Below are 24,633 nucleotides of genomic sequence, written 5' to 3' on the forward strand. Positions count from 1 at the left end.
CACGAGAAGCTACTGGCAAGCTTTCTCACATACCCACATTAGCCGAATCCAAGACTCAAACCCACTCTGACAGAGGTGAGATGGCAGTGATCCATAACGGAGAGCGCTTTAGACCACTCGGGGCCCCCCAAATATTTATGAATTAGAGTTTTATAAGAAGACCTGCCAACCCTAACAAGACCTTCTCAGTAAGGCTGCTAATTGTTTTCCAAAAGTTAGGCCAGTTTTCACTAAGGTGTAACAAAACAGCATGTACTGCTAATGTCAAGCTGGAAAAAATACATTTTAAAGCTCAGCTGTGTGATTCAAGACTGATGCAGCGACAGTAAACATTGTATTCAAATAAAATGTTTGTAAAGTTTACTTGAGCCTTAATTACCTCTAGTCAAGTTTTACAAACTGCAGTTCCAAACCCTATGGAGCTCAATGGCTTCTTGCTATCTCTCAATTTGACATAATCCTTAAAAATTTAAATTTCACATGGGTCATGGGAATGGCAATCATCTTACCTGCCATGAGATATACTCCAATCAACACACATGATGTCCATTAAATGTAATTGTTGCCCAGCCTGCTTTTTTTTTGTCATGACAGTAAATTGTAGTGATCATCTATAAACAAGATATATTATAGCCATTATTTTTTACCATGGGTATAGATCCTATTTTAAAGATATTGCATAGGATCTATAGACAGGTGTTGTCAAGTTTCTAATAATAATATCTCTTTATAAATTTGGGGTTGTTTCCCATTGGATAGGTCAGTCAGGTGGATTCGTAGTTGAATTGTTATTTACCACTGGATAGGTCAAGTCAGGTGGGTTCTTTCAACATGTGGAGTATTTGCAAAACTGTCACACAGTGAGTAGGAGCAAACTGTGTTTTTGCCCCATATGCTTGTATATAAGTAATTGGGCAATTATTTCATTCTTATTTCCTGTCTTTGTTGTAACATCAGTCTATAGATGTATTTAATGTTGTGTTTAGATATTATTTGAAAGGAAACATTTGTTTGGATTATTTATTTAAATTGCAAAGTGCTCAATGGACTAAGATATTATTCTGGAACTACTGTGCAATTATTCAAAGAAGTTTTGGACACTGCCATTGTGATACATATGGACTACTGGCAGACCAGTACATTCAAGGTTCTGGAATTAATTTGGAACATTTTATTCTTTTGGACCTGTGTAATATTTCGGGCGGGATTATTTGGACTTAATTCATAATACTGTAAGTTTCTCAATTTTCATTTTATAACTTTGATAATTAAATTATTTTTCAGTTTTACAAAACTTGTTGGTTTTACTTCTTTCTGTTACTTAATTTATGACCATAAAGTCTTAACAAATGTCCCTTTTGTCTTGAAAATGTATCACTTGTTGGATGCCATTTTATAAAAAAATAAGGAACAGCTTTATCATGCAGACATTTTGTCTCGCAAAATACATGCAATTTAAAGCATCTGAGATACTCCTGTAACATTAGACTGGTTCTCTGACCAAATTCCATTTAATCTAATTTGATACCCATATCTAAATCAATCAGAGTCAAGCCAGTATCTGGATTTTACTGCAAACAATAATAATTCCGCAATTTGTGTGTCTGTATTTTAAATCATTTTTGTAAGATTTATGGCAAAATCTTAAGGGCTGGCATACTGTAACACAACTGTACCCCACAGACAGGCATACTGTAACACAACTGTACCCCATACATAATCATACTGTAATCCCAAACAACTACCCCATCAAAACTCATTAATAAACCAAGAGCAGTTGTAGCACAAAAATGGAAACATAAGTATTTTGTAACTAGGCTGTGAAACTGAGATCCAATCATATGTCTCTATGCAACAGTAAGAACTTTACTACTTTATCTGCATTTTTAATTTATGATTTTATTTTTTACTGGTAGTATCCCAAAAATATAGTGGTATTTGCCTTCCCACCCATTGCAAATTTAACTGAAATGGTCCTAAGCTCACTAGGGACTTTCTGCTTTTTTCTCCAAATTTAATTTCTTTCTTCTCTGGTGCTGAAAGTTCAACAGGCCTACCTGTCTTTTACCTTGCAGAATCAGTGATGTGTGTGCCAAGTAGCAGGAAGTGCACTACATGTGCACTATCAAAAAGTCTGCATTAAGACCAGATAAGTTTGTTCCAACCAAATAAATGCATTCAAATATAATCGAATGTTAAACTTGTTAAGTGTCCAGAGCTCAAATTTTTTCTTTTAAAAGAAAAGTCTGAATCCAATGGTTTATTTTTTTGTAGGTCACAAAATAACAGGCAGGATATCTTTGAAAATTCTGCAATTTATTCAGTATTCTTACTTCTTGAGAAAGTTGAAGAATGCCGGTGGAAAGGTTGTGGGAATCACTGGTATAACTTCCTCTGTTTCATATCCCTGGGCTAGTGAAAGGAGCAGCAACCCCTAAAACAAAAATCTGTATATGAAATTTACAGTTTCTATGCTAGGAAGTATCCCTCTCTACATATATGCAATATTGGATTGCAGCATGCAACATAAAAGTTGCAGTTTATGTACAAGGAGATATCCCTCTAAATGTATGCAATATTGTAACTGCAGCATGCAATATACAAAGAAGCTTTTTAAGGTATATTAATTATTATTAACACTTTGTAGAGTAAACAGAGACTCAGTCCTGGCCAAGCTAACTGATATTACCACATAAGAACTAATCACATCATGTTTTTGTCAAGTTTTTGTTTTTTATAATTTACAAGGATCAGCTAGGACACTTTTCAGGTAAGATTTCATTATGACACCTATCAATACTGTACACGAAAAAGCCTTTTTATTACAACACTTTTTTTTTTAAGTTTCAAGGCATTGTGATGACTTCTTTCAGTCTGCATGTCCATCCATGTATCTGTCTGTCAATCCATCTGTCTCCTCCTGATCTATTGGATGTAAATTCAGATATCTTGGTAGTTATACTGTGAATTCACAAATTTTCATTTATATAAATTCTTGTGGCTTACTAAAAAAAGTCATTTTTGTCCCTACTTTGATTCATGGATTGGGAATGGACCCTATTATTTTTACTGAAGAATAATTATTGGATGGGTATTGAAATTCATGGTCTGCAGCAAGTAAAACTATAAAAAAAAAACTAATACCTCATGAAAAATAGTGAATTCAATGTACCTGAATAATGCAAGTGCCTGGGTCTATTTTACTGCCATCTATTATAAAATTTTGGTGCAAATGATTTTTTAGAAACCGTTATCACAATAAATGCCTATGTACTGAAAAACAGGTAGTTGTTCCCTTTTCAGCATGCAGTGTCATTTAGGCATTCTGTCCTCAATCCACTTGACTTACAGACATAATTTATGGTGACAACCTCAATACAGCAACAAATCTACCTTAACAGTTATGTCAGTGTCATACTAGCAATTCCACTTCAAACAGCGGCAATTCTGCCTGGACAATTATGCTGTTCAGTCATATTGGCAATTCCACCTCATAGTGCATGTTGGCTATTCAGTTTTGACAATTCTGTCATCCAATAGTACTGCCAATTCTGCCTCATAGACGTCATTCAGTCATAATGACGATTCTGCTTTCCAGGGACAGTCTTTAACTTGTAGGAAATCACAGACACTTTCTGTAACTTCCTCTTTGTCTGAAGTCCCCTCAGACTGACAAGCTTGCCATCAGTCCAGTATCTGATGTCCATCCCAGTCTCAGTTATGGAAGGCATCTGTAAGCATGGCAGAGAACTTCACACTGAAGAGGGCAGGGGCCACAATCAACTTTTCTTGACTCCAAATGTTGACTAGCAATCATTGAGATAATCTGATGATATCGCAAACATGCATGCCACCATGAAACTGACCAGCCACAAAATGAAACATCATTTCATCCACCAATCACATGGTCCCACACAACTGAAACCTGACAAATACTGCAGTACTGTCTAGAGTCAATGCTTTTCCCAATGACCATCTGGTAATTTGTACCTTATACATTATACAGGGTTCATACAGAATTCTGAATGATAAATTCAAAGACTTTTCCAAAACTTGCAAAGACCACAAACAGAGATTTCCAAGACCTATTTTCACTAACATTTTGTATACAAGTTATGTTGCAAGAGAAAACGATGAATGCAAAATACTAAAATATTGTTTAATGATGAAATAAATTGAACAGGTCATGAAAAGAAAGAAACCATGAAAACTCGACTACATCCAAATCTAACAACCTTTGACAATTTTATTTGTGTTTATGGAAAGAAATTAAAATGTTTGAGTTTCTTTCAATTTTCACAGACTTTTAAAGACCTCAGGGTAATCTGCTCGATTTTCCCAAACTTTCAAGATCTTGAAAATGCTACCTCATTTTTGCCAAACTGTCAAAGACCTTCAAAGACCATATGAACCCTGTTACAAAGCATCCTCTAAACAGTGCCAGAAAGCAAGTGGTTTCAGAAAGGTTGATAAGTAAAGTCTTTAAAAATTTCTGAAGTTCAAGAAAGATGACAGTTCTTATTGAATATTTCACAATCAGTGCAAGCCCTAAAAATAGCATTGATTACACCTAACTGTGCAAACATCAAGCAGCTGAAATCACAGAAGCCTCCTCTATATGTATTGATCTTTAATTTTACATTTGTTTCAAAAACTGAGACTAGATTTGTCCATTTACATTTGAAGATATCACAGCCATACATCTCTCTCTCTCTCTCTCCATTTTATTTACAAATTTGGTGTGCATTGCATTTATTTAAATTTAGTGTCCAATATTTATTTTGCTAATACTTATTAGGGAATGGCTGCTCATTATTTTATAGTTTCTATTACCAATGATCAAATTATTCTATCTCCTATTTATCACAAATGTTACTTCCATGTGGAAACATCTGACAGAGCACTAGGTTCACATATAATGTATTTTGATATTCCTTTTATTTTCTTAAAATACATTCTTGTAGGTTACTTATTTTATGTTTGGTAGCAAATTCATTGCTTTGCCACAGTTTACAGTACACAACAGTGGCTCTTCTACAGTATATGTAGAACCATGAATAAGTAAGATTATCCATCTATAGTAATGATGCCACAACCTAATTAACACACTGCTTTTGCTGCTGCATAAAAAACTCGTGGAATTAAATGTCTCAGTGCAACAAAATTGTCAGACATTAATGGAATTTTCCAATGAGGTAATATGAACAAGATCCCAGTAACATCATCCAGACTTAATAAGAAATAAGCATGACTTTTGCTTGTAATAAAATTTATTTTAAAGCTCAGAAACAGATGAAAATTGCAACGTTTTTTTGAGTGACTTTTGACATAAAAGGGCTTTCAGAGACCAGGTCTGAAGCAGATTTGAAGTGAACACCAAAAACAAGGCGCTCTCTTTTTAACAATTACATTCTTAATGCAATGCATGATGATTTTTGGAATTAAGAAAACCACTTAAAGCTTCAATATATCATTATTTTTAAAGATGCAATTACTGAATCAGTTCAAGTGCATAACTGCCATAATGTGACAATTAAGTATTTTGCCACTATGTGACAATTATGCATTTTATGTACATAAAATTATTATAATTGGTTTGGTATTTTTGCCTGCTTATCCCTCCCCATTCAAAAATGCATAAGCTACATGTAATTTTATTTTTGCTTTCATATTATGCAGCAGTTCAGTACATAATGAGGTTGGTTGCTTTGTTGTTTTGGGTTTTACATCATTTTCCAGTGCATGATAAGCTATACATGATGGCCAGTATAACTGGTGGATGAAGAAACCAGGAAACCCCCAATATGAACCACCCACCCACAGGAAGCTATTGGCAATCTTTCTCACATACCCATATTGGCCAAGTCAAAGACTCAAATCCACAAGGACAGAGGCAGAGGTGAGATTGCAGTGATCAATAAAGGCAAACGCTTTAGTCCACTCTGCTACCCAGGGCCCCACAAAATAAATCTGGCAGTTATGGATCCCAATTACAGTAGTCCCCCTTTTGAATGGCCCCCTGACCAGCGGCCACCCACTTCTTACAGCCAGAATTACTTGGCACCTACGAGTTTGTGTTCAAAAGTACCCCTCAAGAACAGCCACCTCTCTAACGCAAGCAGCGGCCAGCATATTAGTACAAAAACGGAAAATGTTCGCCTCATGAGCAGCCACTTTTTTTCTCAAATGATCCAGAAACAATAATTAATTCATATCATGACGTAAGGTAAGTAATCAGATTATTTTTATCATCGATACATGTCTCCCAATGTCAAGTTTCCATTACTGAAGAAAGTGTTGACTAAAGTACATGCAACAGTAAGATTAATATTATATCATTGTTTATAAAAGCCAACTGTTACAGGAAATGGGCTTAACAATGTTATGATAGAGTTTTGGGCTTCACACATCTGTAGAGTTCTTCTCTTTGAAAATTGCAACTGGCCGTAATTGTCAAGATCATAACAGGGTCAGCATAGGCTAAAAATAGTCTTTGTGCATTAACACACACACACAAACAGAAATTAACCTCGACCTTGAACAAAACAGAGTATCAGACAGAGACCGAAAAATCATGTGACAACACATTATCACTTCCTTTATGAAGAAGGCATTTTGTCCACTAGACAAAAGTTTTGTCTGCATAATTAAATCTCATACAGTCAGCAACATCCAAATATAATCACTACCAAACATTAACATGTCATCACGTAAACGAGACATTATTTTAGAAGAAAGTCTGTTATTCTACTCGACGACATCAAGTGAGGGTGAGGTGGGGAGGGGGGACTTGCTGAACAATTTTATGTAGAAAAGACTCGAATAAAATAATTTTAAGTTGAAAAGACTCAAATAAACAATGTTGTAACCCATAAGGTGGTTATTCAGCAGCAGTGGGAAAATGAAGCAAATGGAAAGAGAATTATGTATGTACCAAGATTTAAATGTAGTTTTTGAATGGTTTTGCAATGTGCATTACAACAATACCCATTTGTATATCACGCTTACGCCAAGAATAAGAACTATTAATGTTAATTCAGTTGAAATAAGTCCTTTATAATAACAAGAAGAACCATTTAATAATTAATGTTACTTTTAAACAAAGATATTAAATGAAGATATTAAATGCTTTGAAGCATGTAGCTTTCTTACTACATACATTACATATACTTCTATAATAAAAATGTACTCCCCTTCTGGAAAGGCCCCCATCTTATAAGGCCACTTTCCTGGTGCAGAAGGGGTGGCTGTACAAGAGGGAGGCCACTGTTAGAGCCTGAGAAACTGTGCATGAATTGACAGTTCTTGCAAGAAATATTCACCAAGTTTTCATACATTAGCTTATGCATGTGAATAAGACTTTAAATACACAAAATTCTTAATCTAATGCCAAGATTTTGACTTGCAAATGTTTGATGGGTTTCAGGCTAGAAGACTAAATGCATACAAACCAGCTGATATATGTCTGCCTTTTTTCCTCCTCGTCCTATTGTGGGGGGTTTCCTTTTGGAAAATTTCACTCCAGGCTTGGACTCTTCGATGGACATATGCAAGTCAAATATGCTGAAAAAAAAGGTTAACATTAGCAGCTATATCAAGGTTATGTGATTTTTCCAAAACCTTTAACAGAGAAATGTTAGCAGTACTGACAATAATAATTCCATTATCAACAGAGAAAGGACATTTCTCAGCTATTAAAAAGAAAAGACAATAGATAAGAATGAATGAGTTTGTCAATTTAATCACTTACAAATCCGAATCTTTGTTACTTAATACTAGAACTTCCTGTAAAATCTAAGAGAAATAAAGCTAAATTTGACGCATAAATCTGCACCCATGACTTACAAAAGATTGGCAAAAGTTAGTGATACTTGGTATCTTGGTCTCACTGCATATACAATAAAACTTGATTTCTGTGACCTCTGCTATAAGAGACCACCTGAAATGTATGACTACAGTCACCATGCATGAATCAATTTTACTATATGAATCCACTGCTATGAACAACTGCCTGTTAAGTAAGAGTAACAACTATGATTTTAAAGTTAAGTACAGCTATGAATGACCATAACATAAAACAAGATATAAACAAAACAGACCTATATTTTATCCTTTGTAACCATAACTGCTGAGCACAGTCTGAAGGCAGAGTGCAGATTTCTCTGAACTGAGATGTGTGTGTGTGATTAGGATTTTTAATGTAGCTTTAACAATTTTTCAGTCATATCACTATGATGTCTGCAGTGTGGCAGTTTAAAGTGATGTCTAGCACTCAGGCATCATGCTGCAGACATGTAGCATGATGTCCCAACCAGTCACATTATCCTGATACCATGCCAACCAGTCCCAACACTAACCTCTTAATGCTGAGCGCCTAGCAAGGCAGCTGTTAGTACCAATTTTGTAAATCTTTGCTATGAATAGACTGGGGTTCAAACCCACGACCTCTCGCTTCTGAGGTGAACCCTCTAACCACTAGGCCACTGGAGCAGTAGTCTGAACTGAGATACATAAAAAAACAAAATGAGACAAAAAATCTTGTCTGGTTAATACCAATTTCATTAGACTTATATGATAAAGCTGTATGTCTCGGACTGTAAACTAACTATGTACATGTCAAACTAACACTGTAGTGCCAAAGTCATCAAAATCTCTATAAGGATTAACCATTCCATCTTTAATGACTTAGCAATCATGAATGCACATATTCAGTTCAAAAGTTCATATTGTTTAGCTTTTTTAAAAACCAACATAATGCCAATAATATTAAGAGTTCTCACCTTATTTTCACTGTAGTGTGACAGGTAATGTCTTAAATCATTTCTCTGTGGGGTCACAATAAGTAATAACAAGAATGAATGAGGCCTTTTTCTCTTATTCTTGCTTTATTCACACGAGTATCCTAAAGATATTGTAACGGTCTGTATTCCATGTTGCTTTATTGATACTACTGATATTAAAACCCACATGAGCCTTAAAATGACATGGTCAGAGATTTCGTCATAGACTACATGTATGCCATAATGCTAATAGACTACATGTGTGCCATAATGCCAATAGACTACATGTGTGCCATAATGCCAATACTCTACACGTATGCCATAATGCCAATAGACTACATGTATACCATAATGCCAATACACTACATGTGTGCCATAATGCCAATACATTACATGTGTGCCATAATGCCAATAGACTACATGTGTGCCATAATGCCAATAATCTACATGTATGCCATAATGCCAATATACTACATGTGTGCCATAATGCCAATAATCTACATGTATGCCATAATGCCAATAGACTACATGTGTGCCATAATGCCAATACTCTACATGTATGCCATAATGCCAATAGACTACATGTGTGACATAATGCCAATACTCTACATGTATGCCATAATGCCAATTGACTACATGTATACCATAATGCCAATAGACTATATGTGTGCCATAATGCCAATAGACTACATGTATGCCATAATGCCAATTGACTACATGTATACCATAATGCCAACAGACTACAGGTGAACTTCAATAATAAAAATGATGTTTATGATCAATTTATTTTTTAGTGCTTATGTATCTTTTTAATATGAATGCATGTAATACTTTAAAAAAAACTATGAATAAAGAACAAAATATATGCACAGTATTTGTGTGTATTTTTCCTTCTTAAACCAAGCTTAATTTTTACCTTGAAAACTGGCCATTCTTTACTGATCTGTTAAGTGGTAAAACCCCTCTTGAGCAATCAGTTTTAGTAGGCAGAAGAGGTGGTTCCTCAAGACAGGTTTTACTGTACAATGCAAACTTTTTAAACTTACAAGTTCCTCCTGTAAATATTTAGAGCTGATGCTTACCGTTTATCAATACTGTAGTCCCCGATCCTAATCCTTCCTTTGGTATCAACATGGACACTTGAGGCCTAAACCATACATAAAAGAATTTATGAATAGGTATAAGTCAGTAATGGCCTTTCAGTATGTCAGGATGCTATCAAAGACATCCAAGTGCAAAAATCATAAACCCAGATAATACTCTTTTTGGAAAAACAATAAGAATTCTTGTGTTTCATAAATTTATTAACAGAAAGTGGTACTAGAAAATGCTTTGACAAATTTAATGCTTTTGATTTAATCAATCAGAGATTGATATATGTGTATGCATGGAGACTCAAATTCATCAACACATCATTACAATTACCAGATTTTTAAATAATATGTTAGATCTAAATTGTTTCAAATTTCATTGTGTTAGGTAATAATGAAAGGTAAAATTTATAATAGGTGTTCAAAGCATCTATTACCTTGTGGTGAGTGACAATTTCCTTTGATCAAGTGAATTTTCCAATAACTCACCTGATTAGGCAAGTGCCGATTCTTAGGCTGAACAGTACTCAATGTTTTAACAGAAGGGATGTTCTATCAAGAATATTGCTGACTTTGTTCACTTAAAGTACATACTTTCTACCTGAAATTTGCTGTCCAATATTTGCATCAAGCTCATAAAAACACACCTCTTCAATACCAACGTTGACCTGAGGTGAGGCAGGCTGGTCTCAGTTTGTAATTACTTACATGTGATAACAAAAGAATCATAGTTTTCCAAAAAAAAACAACCACAATCAGTGGTAGTTAACATCAAATTTTTTTTATATTTCGATAATATCTTGTTCAAGCAGGGTTCATACTGAACTATGAATGATAAATTCAAACACTTTTCCCGAACTTTCAAAGACCACAAACATAGATTTCCAAGACCTATTTTCGCTAACATTTTGTATACAGGTTATATGAGAAAACAACGAATGAAAAATACTACAATAATGTTTAATGATGAAATTTAAACTGTAATTAATTTCCTAAAATTGCTTTATAATGATCTGGAAGATAGGTTAACATTCATTGTTATTTCAGAAATGTGTAACTTATGCATCAGACTGAATACAAAATAAATTCTTCTCTTAACAGATATCAGCACTGCTTTAAATGCATTATTATAGTTGTGTTTTTTTCTCTTCAATCATTTTGGAAAGAGAAGCCACCGCTGTCATCTTTTCCTCTGCTTATCTCCTAAGAGCATTTGACTCTGTGACAAGCACAATGAGTCCTTTTAACTCTGCTTCTTCTGCCTTCTGAACAGAGGAAGCCTGTAGGCTGGCAATGTCTGCTTCAAGATGCAGCTTTTTGGCTTTAAGTTCTGCCACTCCATCCATGGCTAACTCCCTGTTTCTTTCCTTTCTGATTTTCTCCTCATGCTCCTCCTCTGCTTTCTTCTTATCCAGATAGGCATGGTACTTATGTCTTTCAGAGGAGGCGTATGTAATCATTTCATTGCTAATGATAATTTCCAAAGGTCCACCTGCTTTTCTCATTGTGTCAATGATTAGCCTTTGAGCTCTGAACCTTTCTCTGCTTAAGTTCTCAACAGATACCTTCTCCCATCAAAGCCAAGTTGATCGTCTTCTTACACAATGTACAAAAGGCATTTTGTTTACATGCTTTCATCATTTTTCAGCCATTCCTTGTATTTCTCTTGTTCAAGCCAGATACCGTTGAAGGAGCAATGACCTCGCCTTTTTAAACATGAGGTGAAACACAACTGAAGATCAAAATCGACTGAACAAATTTTGAATCCTCAAGCGTGTTACTTTTGTGCACTTTCTATATAGAGTGAGCACTTGTTCAATCTAACCAAAATTCAATTGGCTGAACAGTCTTGTTTTAAAAAAATCGTGAATTAGTGTAATAAACATTTTGATTGGCCAAAGCTGATGGACTTGTCCAATCAAATTGAATGATTCATCCAAAGAAAGAAGCCAGGAAAACCGACTACATCCGAATCTAACAACCTTAGGCAATTTTATTTGTGATTAAGGGTGAAGCCAGCTTACTTTGATGAAGAGTGCATGTGTTATTAAAGTTGTTGCCAAGCCCAACTTTGGATGGCCAAACAAATGCTTGTTTGTTATTGCAGCAGCAATGAAACTGAACGGGTCATCAAAAGAAAGAAACGAGGAAAACTCAACTATAGTTGGATTATACATAATTGTTTGTTTGTAGCCCACTACCAATTTCCACAACAAAAACATTTAATTTGATAAAAAGTGCATAGAACTAAGTCAACTGAATCACTGATTTATAATTTATAACCTGACTGTGACCAGAATGGCACTAATACTGGCATCCCCCGCACCTTTCATGCTTAATGGACTTTCCATACTAACATGGCGCTATGTTGCGTACACTATGGGCTGCTTTATTTCCCTCAGACAACATAATGGCGCAGTTCATCCTATTTGGTAACTGCCAGATAACTCACTAAATTACCATAACATTGAGAGTTTGGAATTATATCCCTTTGCACATGAATATAGAAATTAAACGGCTTGTGAAATCCATGTGAAAGGCACATTTGTTGTTGTCATTCTTTTCTTTCACTTGATTTGACATTGTAAATATCAGAAGCAGACAACATGTAGGTACATCTGTAGTCATGCACACACCCCTTTGCTGAAAATGGACTTGTCCAGGAACTGGAAATGGATCTCGAGCATGTCCGTTTATTATATTGAAAACTTCCGTTAAGCATGAAACGCGCAGATGATGACGATGTTATGGCTACTCTACTCAGTCATGTTAGAAATTATAAATCAATGAATTAATTGACTAAGTTCCTTGCACCTTTTATCATATTAAAGGTTTCCATTATTGAAATCAGTGTGGGGGGGTACAAACAAACGGGTTGGTATAGTCAAACTATCTGAATCTAACAACCATGGACAATTTTATTTGTGATCATGGAAAGAAATTAAAAGTTTTGAGTTTATTTCAATTTTTAAAGACTTTTAAAGACCTCATGGTAATCTCCTCGATTTTTCCAAACTTACAAAGGCCTTGAAAATGCTACCTCATTTTTCCCAAACTCTCAAAGACCTTCAAAGATCGTATAAACCCTGTCAAGTTCATTCTTGGCAAGTAACATTTTTAGTACTTACCTAACTGGGTGAGTAGATTTTTAAAAATTTTCAACCCCATCTTCTATCTGTCCATCTATATAACTCTTAATCTATCTACCAACCTATTGCTATCTGACAACCCTGTTTCTTTCTTTGTCTCATACTCGCTAACTCTTTCTAAACTACCACATTTTGCAAATCCACTTACTCGACTGTCACCTGAAAAATGTCTGCTCCTTTGTGGACCTTTGAGCAGTCATTATACACCAGTTTGTCTATATATGTATAAATGGATGAGGGGTATGGATAACAGCAAAAGTGTGAGTGTGTGTTGGGGAGTAATAATGCTGCTTGAGTGAATAAATTTTATCCAGTGTTCTAAATCTTTGTACCATGAAAAAATAATGTAAACAAAAATGTATTCTTTGTTTTCCCAGTTACCTGCAGGTTTTTGTGTACCACTCCATTGTTATGTAGGTACTCCAACCCCAGCAAAATCTCTTCTGTGTATGACCGCAGCACATCTATCAGGATGGGTTTCTTCTTTTTCACATAAATGCCTAAACAGTGGCCTCCAGGGTTCTCCATTAATAACTGCGATAAAAAGAGTCAAAATTACAAATTGGTGTATAACACACAGAACAGAAAAAATAATTCTCTTCAGCATCAACCTACCATATATACTCGTATATAATCCGAATTAGGAAACAATAAAAGTCTGGAAGAAGAAGGGTCAGCTTATCTGCAGGCCAAGCTTGAAAATTTTAAAGTTATTTTTTGTCCACTACTGGTTTACATTGTTATTGTAAATTGCTGATGACAAGATCACATGCCTAAGGATGAGGCATATAAAGTCAAACAAGTATTTTTTCTAACTTTACAGGTAGTATAATGAATGAAAAACAGCAGGCATTACTGTAATTGACTACTATTTGATACATGTCCATCCACCAGAAAATGCAACCATACTTCTATTAGAGCCGTGATGTGTATTTTCCAAAAGAACCACCATATTAGTAATCTCTCAGTCAAGTGTTTAAACCTCAGCTCATCAGTGATCATTAAAACCTAAAGTACATTGCAATTGCATATTAGCTTTATTTCTGTGTTAATATGATATGAAAAAAAAACAAATAAAAAGATTTAGGAATTATTACTTGGATGGTATTTATGACAGAAACATTTTGGTATCGAAAATAGAAATACATCATTATAAGTTTTAAAGCAACCAGACTGAAAGGCTCCATAGGGGTTTGTGCTGGAAGGAAAAATTACACAGTAAACTATAAATAGGACACTACCACTATCTAAAGTTATCTAAGTTTATTCTTTCTAGAAATTTAAGGCAATAGTTCAAATGAATAGTGGTGGAAATAAAAGAAAGCATTTTGCTTATGATGCTAATGCAAACTTAAAGTTACTTAATATACTGAAACAAATAACAACTGTACTGCAGCATATAAATATTATGTGTACATGACCAGTATGAAAATGGCAGAAACACTAAGTGGCATTAGAAGAGATCCAAAAATAAAGGCAATTCGGACAGGGATCACTTCATTCCCTGAACTGGAGAAAGAACATTGACATAAGAACTGCAATTTGTCTGCATGCTAAGCAAATGGCAAAAGACAAACACAAGTCAAAGGATTCATCCAAATTTGTTGCATCTACCAGCTGGAGTTAATGTTTTATGAACTGTCATGGTTTTTGTCCCAGGCAGTGAATGAGGATATATATATGCTACAGAATTTCACCCAATATTTTATATCAATCAAATGTTTTTCTGAATTATATTTTCCATGTCAACACTATTTTATGCAAATCTAATGTTTTTCTAAATTACTTATTCCATGTCAATAGCTATACACTGATATTTGAGAAAAAAAATCTCATTTTTTGTTATTTTATGTCTTTTATGCCCTTCCATAGTTTGTATGTATATAACGGCATGTCAATACAATGCTGATTAAAAGTTAAGTTCTCAAACTTAATAATAAAAAAATAAGAGCATATAATGGGACCTTGACTTGGTTGTCAAGATCATTTTAGTTTGAATTTATTTCTAACATAATTAATGTTACATTGGATTCCCATTATTGGTTACACTCGGGTTTTTGTAAGTTATCCATTCATTGTCCTGGGCCCCTATTTCAGCCTATACTCATGTAGACTGGTATGTAGTTGTATCTCAAAATGAGTAACTCGACCAAACCATATCAATGTTACAATGACTCAATTTTTTAGTTATGTTACTTTTGTATTTTTTTGTTATTTATTCATTACAGACTCAGTATCTTGGAGTGTACTTCAACTACACTCGTAAAAAAATTAATAGGTTTGTGTACCTCAAGAAGACTACCTAATTTTAACGTTTGAGTTGCATTTGTATTTTCAGTTCTTCATTTTTTCACACACAGTTTCTTGGACACTATTTTATCAAAACACAAAAACTGGTATAAAGGTGAGCACTTGAGACCATTTGGCCATCCAGGTCACCCAGAAATATAGGTAACCATTATTTTTTTGTCATAATGGTGTTCATGAATCTATTAAGGACTGTATGCATGTGAGATGCAAAAAACGTGTGATCTTGAGATAAATGCAAACGGTTAACCAAAAGCCAATAAAAGATAACATGTAGGTAATGATGAGCATCATTTGTTGGAAGAGCATGCTACCAAAAGAGATCATCACCAGTTTCTGGATTCTACCATTACCAATGCATGAGAAATGAACAAAACATAAAAAATTAACCTAGGTCAATGAGAGGTAAAATAAATTCCCATTATGAGCTGCTTTATTGAAACTTGGCAAACTTTTGTAAATAGAAATGTTTTTCCCTAAGGTTTGAGTCTATCTCTGCATGACCCACCTCTCCCTCTAGTTTATGAGTGTGTCTGTGTGTTTTGGGATTTTTAACATAGCTTTAACAATTTTTCAGTCATATTGCCAAGATATCTGCAGTCTGGCAGTTTATAGTAATGTCCAGCACTCAGGCATCATGCCGCATACATGCAGCATGATGTCCCACCCAGTCACTTTATCCTGATAACAGACCGACCAGTCTGAACACTAACCTCTTAATGCTGAGTGCCAAATGAGGCAGCTGCTAGTAACATTCTGTTTAAGTCTTTAGTATGACTCGGCAATGGTCTGAAGCCGACCTTCCCCCATCTGATGGATGCTCTAACCATTTGGCCACTGATGCGGACTCTAATTTATCACTGATAAGGTCCAAATACATTTACGACATAATCAGGGATAATCATATTTCTGTTAACATTTCGTAGGTTCCAACAATCATTACTGAATAATGGACTGTATATTGGATTTATGCATTAATGGATAGAAGATCTTAAAAAGTACATTTAAGTCAATAAACTGATGAAAGACTTTAATAAAAATCATGTTGACATGCATTTCTTACAAATCGGTGCATCAGTAAAGTTGGGGTTCTATCTCTTTCAAGATTAGAACACATGCAGACATCTAAGGCAAACACAACACAAATGAACTAAAGCACTGTAACTACAATTACACTCATAAACCACCAGAGCCAAACAATACACTGGCACCGATTAATTCATCTAGATAATGACTTTAAATGTCATACACATCTCTGTCGATAGCACACAGCAATCTGACCAAAAAAGGACCATTAATTTCACAATAGTTGTCAGGATAAAGGCAGCTTAACTGCTGAGAAAGTGGAGTTATTACAACTGCTTTTCTTATCCTTTTGATTTCACAATGTTGGGAATGCTTTGACACAAGACTAATCAGTGTCAGTATCCGTCTTAAAAATACTGAGAAGCTTCTATATTTCTTTTTATTCTAAACTGGACCTTTTAACATTTAAAATGTGTAAGAACTGGATTTCCAGTGTCTCTGGACTTGTGCTAAGCAATTTGTCATCAACTATTTCTTTAGATCTGTTGTCAACTTTTAACCAAATGGAATCCATATAGTTTACCATGTAAGTGGGTTCTTTAGTTATCCCAAAGCAAATTAACAAGGAACAAGATAATTTCCAGTGATATCAATATATTTTACTCCCAGATGTCAAATTACAACCAAACACATGATTGCTGTCAAAATTTAGAACTTACAAGAAGAAAAAAAATTGCTTTAATGTAGTCTCTGAATAATACAGAATACAAATTTTCTTTGTTTTAAGTTCTAACTGTATACTTACATAAAGCGTTATTTTTCCTGGTTCCTGATCATACTTCATGGCAAGATACTGGATAAGGTTATGATGAGAAAGATGCACCAACGACATCAGCTCTTGTTCTATGCTCTGAATCTGACAGGTTTAAAACCATTTCACATATTAACAAAAAGCACATAATAAAACTAAGCAGAATTGTGAAGTATAAATTCATTACTGTACAAGTAAAAGCATGTATAAAAAAAAGACTACAGCTACTAATGTAGATGAAGATACTAGTCACCGTGAGTTGTGCAAAAATGAACATAGAAATGTGTTTAAATTTGTACCACTTGAATTCTTTCATTTTAACTTCAACAAGTAAACAAAAAAACACAAATAACAATGTGGTCAGATTGGAAAGCACAAATGTTTTCAAATGAAAATAATTACACTGTGACTTCATCTAGAACTGAAAATGGTAAAAGTTAAAAAAGCAACAAAAAAAGTTAATAAACCATATTTTTTGTATTTAAGACATATGAAACAGAAGGACAAAAACTTTAACAATAATTTGTGACAGACAGACAGACAAACATGGATACCAAAACTGCCACTATGTTGAGCTTCAACCAAGACAGGCTTGACAAAATTTTGCAAATTTAGGATGAAAAAATTTATCAAAATAAAACCCCTGTAGAAGTAAAGAAAATAATGAATATCCTAAGACATTCTCTATTCTATCTTTGATTCTGAGACCCAATTTCAAAGTTTATTTCTCCTATGAATTTGTGATAGCAAAACATTGCCATAAAATGAAAGTTGGAGAATGATTACCATGTCAGTGCACATTCATTTTCAAACATCTTTTATTTCTTATACGAGATGAAATAACATGGACATGTACATATTTATAACCACATATTTATAACCCAGGACAGTTTTTGGACAGTCAATGGATAGCAATTGTCATTCATATTACAAAATATAATGTTTCACTCTGACATGAAAATGAAAGAAGCCCTAGCCTCATTCAGTCTTCAAACTTCCAAACATTTGATTTGTGAGATGTAACACTATTATTAATTAAAATATTGCATAGTTCTATTGACAAGTATGGTATATTATGCTAAAAAGATGACTGTGTGTACAATTACCATGTTCAGCGTTATTCGGCAACAAAATTATCCTATATTCAGTTTTATGTCATACAATACTTATTATGTCATACAATATTTAGTATGTCATACAATACTTGTTATGTCATACAATACTTATTATGTCATACAATACTTATTATGAAAACAATGTGGCAAACATAACTCATTAAAGCAATATAAAATTAATAAACAAGAGTTTCTTAAACAGACTGATGCTACTGGATGAAAAGAATTTCTAGAAATCCAAGAAAAGTCCAATTTTCTATTTTAACTGCTGCTGAGTACTGATATTCTTGAGTGTGATGTGATGTGATTTGTGATTTTTAATGTAGCTTTAACAATTTTTCAGTCATATCACTATGATGTCTGCAGTGTGGCAGTTTATAGTGATATCTAGCACTGGGGCATCATGCTGCAGACATGTAGCATGATGTCCAACCCAGTCACATTATCTGGACACTAGGCCAGAAATTTAAAAATAAAAAAATTTAGTAACAAAACTACTGTCCTATGTTTGAGATTAAAAAAAGATGCCTGTATTAAAGAGCAGAACAAATTCTTAATCATGGTATTTTATCTTGAACATCAATGAAGATCATTAAAGTCATCCCAGACAATAACAATAACATTAAACTCATCCCAGACAATGTCAATGTCATTAAACTCATCCCAGCCAATATCAATGTCATTAAATTCATCACAGGCAATTTCAATGTCTTTAAACTCATCCCAGACAATGTCAATGTCATTTAACTCATCCCTGACAATGTCAAGTTATAATCATATGTTAAGTTTGGATAAATCTATCAGTATTAGTTGGGAGGGGGTACTGAAGAAGTGTCATTTCTGTCCCAGCCTTATCAACAAAATGGGTTAAATGATAAAAATCCATTCATATTTATTTCAGTTATTCTGGTTACAAACTAGTACAACTACGAACCCATGTCAAGACCTTTGACTTCAAAGTCCAAACTAGAGTGATGACTATCAACTATTCACAGGAATGCAACTAAATTCTGGTTTAAATTCCAATGTAAATGTACCATCACTCTGTTAATAAACTAAATAAAATACAAAAATACAAGCAACAACCTTTTATCTAAAAATATTAGGTCTGGTTTTTAAAATTCCTTCATAAAATTACAAATATGATGGTGGTCAGATCTGTACCATATTCATTCAAAATCAATTAAATGCTGCAAGAAGTGTTTTTAGTGAAAACCCAATGCTAGTGCCACAATACATGCAATGAAGAAAATCGCGATCAAAATTGGTAACAGAAACTCTGATGTATTGCTCGTTTTATCGTCGATAACGGTAGATTGGACCTGGAAATTTTAATCAACACTATGAAACATGAAATTTTAAAATAAGCCGTACAATTTTTTACATTTTCTTTACAAATGACATTCCTAGTACACCACAATTAATGATATGTAAGGAAATTTCCATCAATGAAAATGTCACTTACACCAAGTGAAGGCAGTACTTTAATAAATAAATACAAATTAAATAATTTTTTTATCAATTGAAAGTTGTGTACCAATTCTATCTTTTAGTTCCATTTAAGTGTGAGATTTCAAACATTACCACAATAATAACCATACTTTAAATATCCGAGGTCAGATCCAACTTGAAATTTTTTCGTTTAGGACCAATGTGGCAATAAGATTCTCAAGATAACCAGCATGACAGCCATGTTAGGTGTCATACTGTGCTATTACCTTAAAGGGTCAACTATACATTTTAAGTCTTTTACTGACAATCCCATGTGGATACAACTATCCATTCAGCAACAGAAGCAATAACGAACAAGTCAAGATGGCCAGCATGACAGCCATAATGGCTGTCTGAGGAGTACCATTTTCATTTCAGACGCACTACACATCAAGAAGAAACCCCCATGTCAATAGAACCAACTATTCAGAAGGATTAGTGGTATGAAGATTTTCAAGATGGCCACCATGGCTGCATATCGGTATATCAATCAGATCAGTATCATTTTCATTTTGGACCAACTAGACATCATAATAAATCTTTCAGCAATAGTAATAAAATTTATATGATGGATGCTGAGGTCTATATAATGGCTGTTCAAGGAGCACCATTTTCATTTAGGACCAACCAGACATACAGATGAAAGTGTCTGCAAAACTTTATGCTAATCTGCATAGTAGTTTAGGAGAAGTACTGAAAACAAACATGCTAACAGACAAAGGGCAATGCAAAATGGACCAAGGATGGATGGACAAAAGGCCGTGGTATAAGCTCTTCTGCTCTGAAACAAGCTGAGGACAAATCTCTTAAATTCTGTTTGGCTAGTAGCTTATAGGATGAAAAAAACCTATGAAAATGACAACTGTCACCCCTTTTATCATCTAAAAATAAAATGTATAGGAAAAATCTATATTTTGCCAGACTGACTTTTACCATGGAGTTACTGACTCCTTAAATGTAAGTATACCCACCTTACCACCTGGATGAACAACATTAAACTATGAAACTTTGCAACTCTTCATTGGTGGGATGTAAAAATTTCCTGAATCTACATCTTCACACCATTTAGCAACAAATCATGTCACAAACATTTCTGGGGAGACCATGAGGTTCCAATGCATGTTTTGTTCTCTGGTTTCTAGAATATGGAATTTTGTTGGAAATAACAAAGACAAAAAGCCCTATATTTAGTCTAATCCTGCTACCTGTTTGATATAAGTCTGTGCCTCCTTGTCCAACTCATTATCAATATGCATGATGTTTTTCCGAGCTGGAGATCGCCATTTCAGGACCCATTCTGCAATAATAACGGGATCTCCCGTCTTTTTTTCTATTCCCACATAGAGAGTGCTGCCACTATCACTGTGTCCTGTTGAAAACGAAAAATGTACAAAGCCTAATGTCACTGAAGCAGATTAGCTGAAACATTGTATATTATTACTTAAGATATCTTATTGATAAATTGTATATTATTACTTAAGATATCTTATTGATAAATTGTATATTATTACTTAAGATATTGACAAACTGTATATTATTATTTAAGATATCTTATTGATAAATTGTATATTAAAGATATCTTATTGATAAATTGTATATTATTACTTAAGATATATTGATAAATTGTATATTATTACTTAAGATATTGATAAATTGTATATTATTACTTAAGATATTGAAATTTTTTATATTATTACTTAATATAACTTACTGATAAATTGTGTATTTTTACTTAAGATATCTCATGGATAAATTCATTTCAATAAAAACAACTAATCTGGCAAATGAAATTTCAAGGCTTACCATTTTGCTCGCCAAGTTTTTCTTTCAAACTACTGCTAACCTCTAGTATAATGCATTTTAATGTTGTATTAATCAAACAATTTAAACTCAGCATTAAATCAAATATTTATGACATTGAAAAGATAAATAAAATCTGAGACAACAATATAATTTATAAAAAAAGCACTACTAGGTTTAAGGGTGAGATTAAAGTCTAATGATTGAAAAACAAAAATGGAAAATTCCATAGTGCACCTTCTTTCTTGCTTTCCTTACGATTATGATGCATTTTCTTCAAGGGCACTTTTAATAAACCTAGTTAATAGGCTTTTTATCACCAAGACATCAGATGACCTCAATAATGAGTGAGACCTATGCACATTAACAAGATGACCTGTTATGTGACTCTGAGCTTGTTACCACTCCAGAGGGGGCCCTGAGTGGCCGAGTGGTCTAAAGTGCTCTCCGTTACGGATCACTGCCATCTCACCTCTGTCTGCGTGGGTTCAAGTCTCAGATTCGGCTAATGTGGGTATGTGAGAAAGCCTGCCAGTAGCTTCTCATGGATTGGTGGTTCTTTCCGGGGTTTTCCCAGGTTCTTCCTCCACCATTAATACTGGCCGCCATGTATAGCCTATCGTGTGCTGAAAAATGGTGTTAAACCCTACAACAACAACAACAACTCCAGAGATTACATAATAATGAGTAAGATCCATTAATATTAAGATAACATATCTGACTCTGAGCTTGTTACCACTCCAAATATTATATAATAATGAGTAAAACCCATAAAAATTAACAAGATGACATGTCATGTGACTGGCTGAGCCTGTTACAACTCCAGAAATTATATAATAATGAGTAAGACCCATTAATATTAAGATAACATGTCATCTGACTTAAAGCTCCTGTGATTATACTTCTGATCTGATTTTGATAAAACTTGGAGGCAAAATCTGCAACATATATTTATAAAAAAGCAGTAAAACAGTTTTTAATGTGGACAACACAAAGAATTACTTCTGCATGATGTACTATATAATGCTCTATCAATTTCTAAAATTAATAACTATAGTGAAGCACTTATTTTATAATGTATAATCAAGTAGCAGTTATCTGAATAAATACATAATACAAGAGAGAAATATAGGTAATCCAGGCAATATCACTACACATATCCTATTAAGAATTTTAAAGGTAACATTTTCATAAAAGTTTTCCAAAACTATAAAAAATTTACAAAAATTTCATTTCTTTGCTCATTTGTCAGCTTGTCACTCAGTTTTTTACATATATAATTCTGAAAACTGTTCAAACTGTTGAACCAAACATGTTTTACATTTCTATATATTTCATTTTATATCTTATGCTTTTATGTAATTCATTTATAACATATATGTTTGTGTGCTTGTGTATGTGTATAATCTTTCATTGTCATGGAACAGTGCCTCTTAAGATTTTTACCATAGATATATCAAATAAAGTAATTTGTAAATTTTGATCTCGTCTCGTTCCTTGGGTTTTACCATACAAATGACTAAGTACCTGTGGGTATTTCAACACCTCATCATTTTGATTGTAACAACGAACCTCAATGGTAATGTACTCAAATCAATCCCATCTCATAATTATGCCACATGAAACTGATGCTAGGCAGTGGATGATTTTCTAATGGACTAACTGGTAACTGCATTCAGCATAGTGGCAAATGGGGCCAGGTACAAGTAGCAAATAAAACAGCTGTCTTTATGCCAAATGGGTCTCAGCTATTAGGTAGGAAGTAAAAAGGTACAACTTCAAGCCATCTTTAATTGGAGTTGTCTCCAAATCAGCAAACAAAGTGGAAATGCTGCTCATGTGCATTTAAATGGCAATTTATATTATGAGCAAACTCTGTGCATATTACTGAATGTAATATGGTGAGTTTACTACCTTAAAAGAGGTAACAGTAAATGTTGACATAAGAAATTGATCCTGGGCTTGTAACAAGCTCTGACAATAAGTGGCCAGACTACTATGTTGATAGACAGAAGGAACAGACTCTAACTTAGTCTACACTTGCAACAAGCTTAACAACAATAATAATAATAGTAATAATGATAATAACAACAACAACAATAATACTAACAGTAATAATAATAATAATGGTTTTATTAAAGAGGGTAACACAATTAGCTCAAGAACTAATCTACCTTGAGGCCATCATACAAAGGAAATTTATTTATTTAAACTGCATCTCTGAAGCCACTGGATATATTGGGTTTTGAAGAAGGAAATAGAGGGGGCATTTCTAATCTCAACTGAGATTAATCTCAACTTTCCAGAGCAAAGTTTCATGGTAATGGAATTTTTTAATTAATAATTCCTTATTTGGTTTGGGAATTTTATACTGTTTGGTGGACATGGATTGCAGGTGGGGAGTATTACCAGGTAGCCTATACTGGAATAGTGATTGTAAATATTTAGGAGTACTATTACTGGACATCATGTATATTAATTTGGTTTTTCTCAACTGGATTCGGTCTTTAATAGGTAATATTTTTAACTTACCAGCTAAATTTTCCATGCTTTCTTTCCAGATTGATATTAGCCCAAATGCTCTTTTTTGAAGATGTGCTAGCTTTATTATGCTTTTTTTAATATGAAGTACCCCATACTATATTACAGTAGTCTAAATAGCATTGTATGTAACTGTTATAAAATCGTTTTCTGTGCCATTCAAGGAGAAAATGACTTATCCTACTGAAAAACCACAAAACTTGAATTAACCTTTTCACTGATATGTTTGATATATTCAGTCCATAATAGGTTATTATCTACCAAAACACCAAGTAGTCTATCATGACAGACCATTCACAAATTTTTATCCTTCCATGTCAGACATAGTTCATCACCATCAAGATCTGTTCTTTGTTTGCCAGGTTGATATAAGTAACATTTTAGTTTTACCAGTATTTACCACCATGATACTGCATGTGCATCAGTTGTCTAGTTTGTTTAGGACATCCTGTAAAGAAATTTTGAGTTTATGCTTTGTGGTTTTGGATGTCTGACAATGTAGTCTCATCTGCAAAGAAATCT

The 24,633-nt window shown here is 33.9% G+C and overlaps 1 protein-coding gene across 2 annotated transcripts in view; it reads right to left on the bottom strand.

Annotated features, from left to right (window-relative positions):
* LOC149805436 (eIF-2-alpha kinase GCN2-like) overlaps positions 1–24,633 on the bottom strand; it is a 205,557-nt gene that overhangs the window by 145,620 nt on the left and 35,304 nt on the right. For both annotated transcript variants that reach the window (XR_016419665.1, XM_089950017.1), the window contains exons 8-13: positions 20,976–21,139; positions 17,159–17,269; positions 13,402–13,554; positions 9,863–9,927; positions 7,452–7,563; positions 2,334–2,434 (exon numbers count right to left, since the gene is read on the bottom strand). Coding sequence is in view for 1 of the 2 variants with exons in the window: in XM_089950017.1 (XP_089806143.1) it covers positions 2,334–2,434; positions 7,452–7,563; positions 9,863–9,927; positions 13,402–13,554; positions 17,159–17,269; positions 20,976–21,139 (706 nt within the window). In the remaining variant the exon portion in view is untranslated. The remainder of the gene's footprint in view (positions 1–2,333; positions 2,435–7,451; positions 7,564–9,862; positions 9,928–13,401; positions 13,555–17,158; positions 17,270–20,975; positions 21,140–24,633) is intronic.

This window comes from Sinohyriopsis cumingii, chromosome 2, assembly GCF_028554795.1.
Source record: "Sinohyriopsis cumingii isolate HCF-2022 chromosome 2, ASM2855479v2, whole genome shotgun sequence".
NCBI lineage: Eukaryota > Metazoa > Mollusca > Bivalvia > Unionida > Unionidae > Sinohyriopsis > Sinohyriopsis cumingii.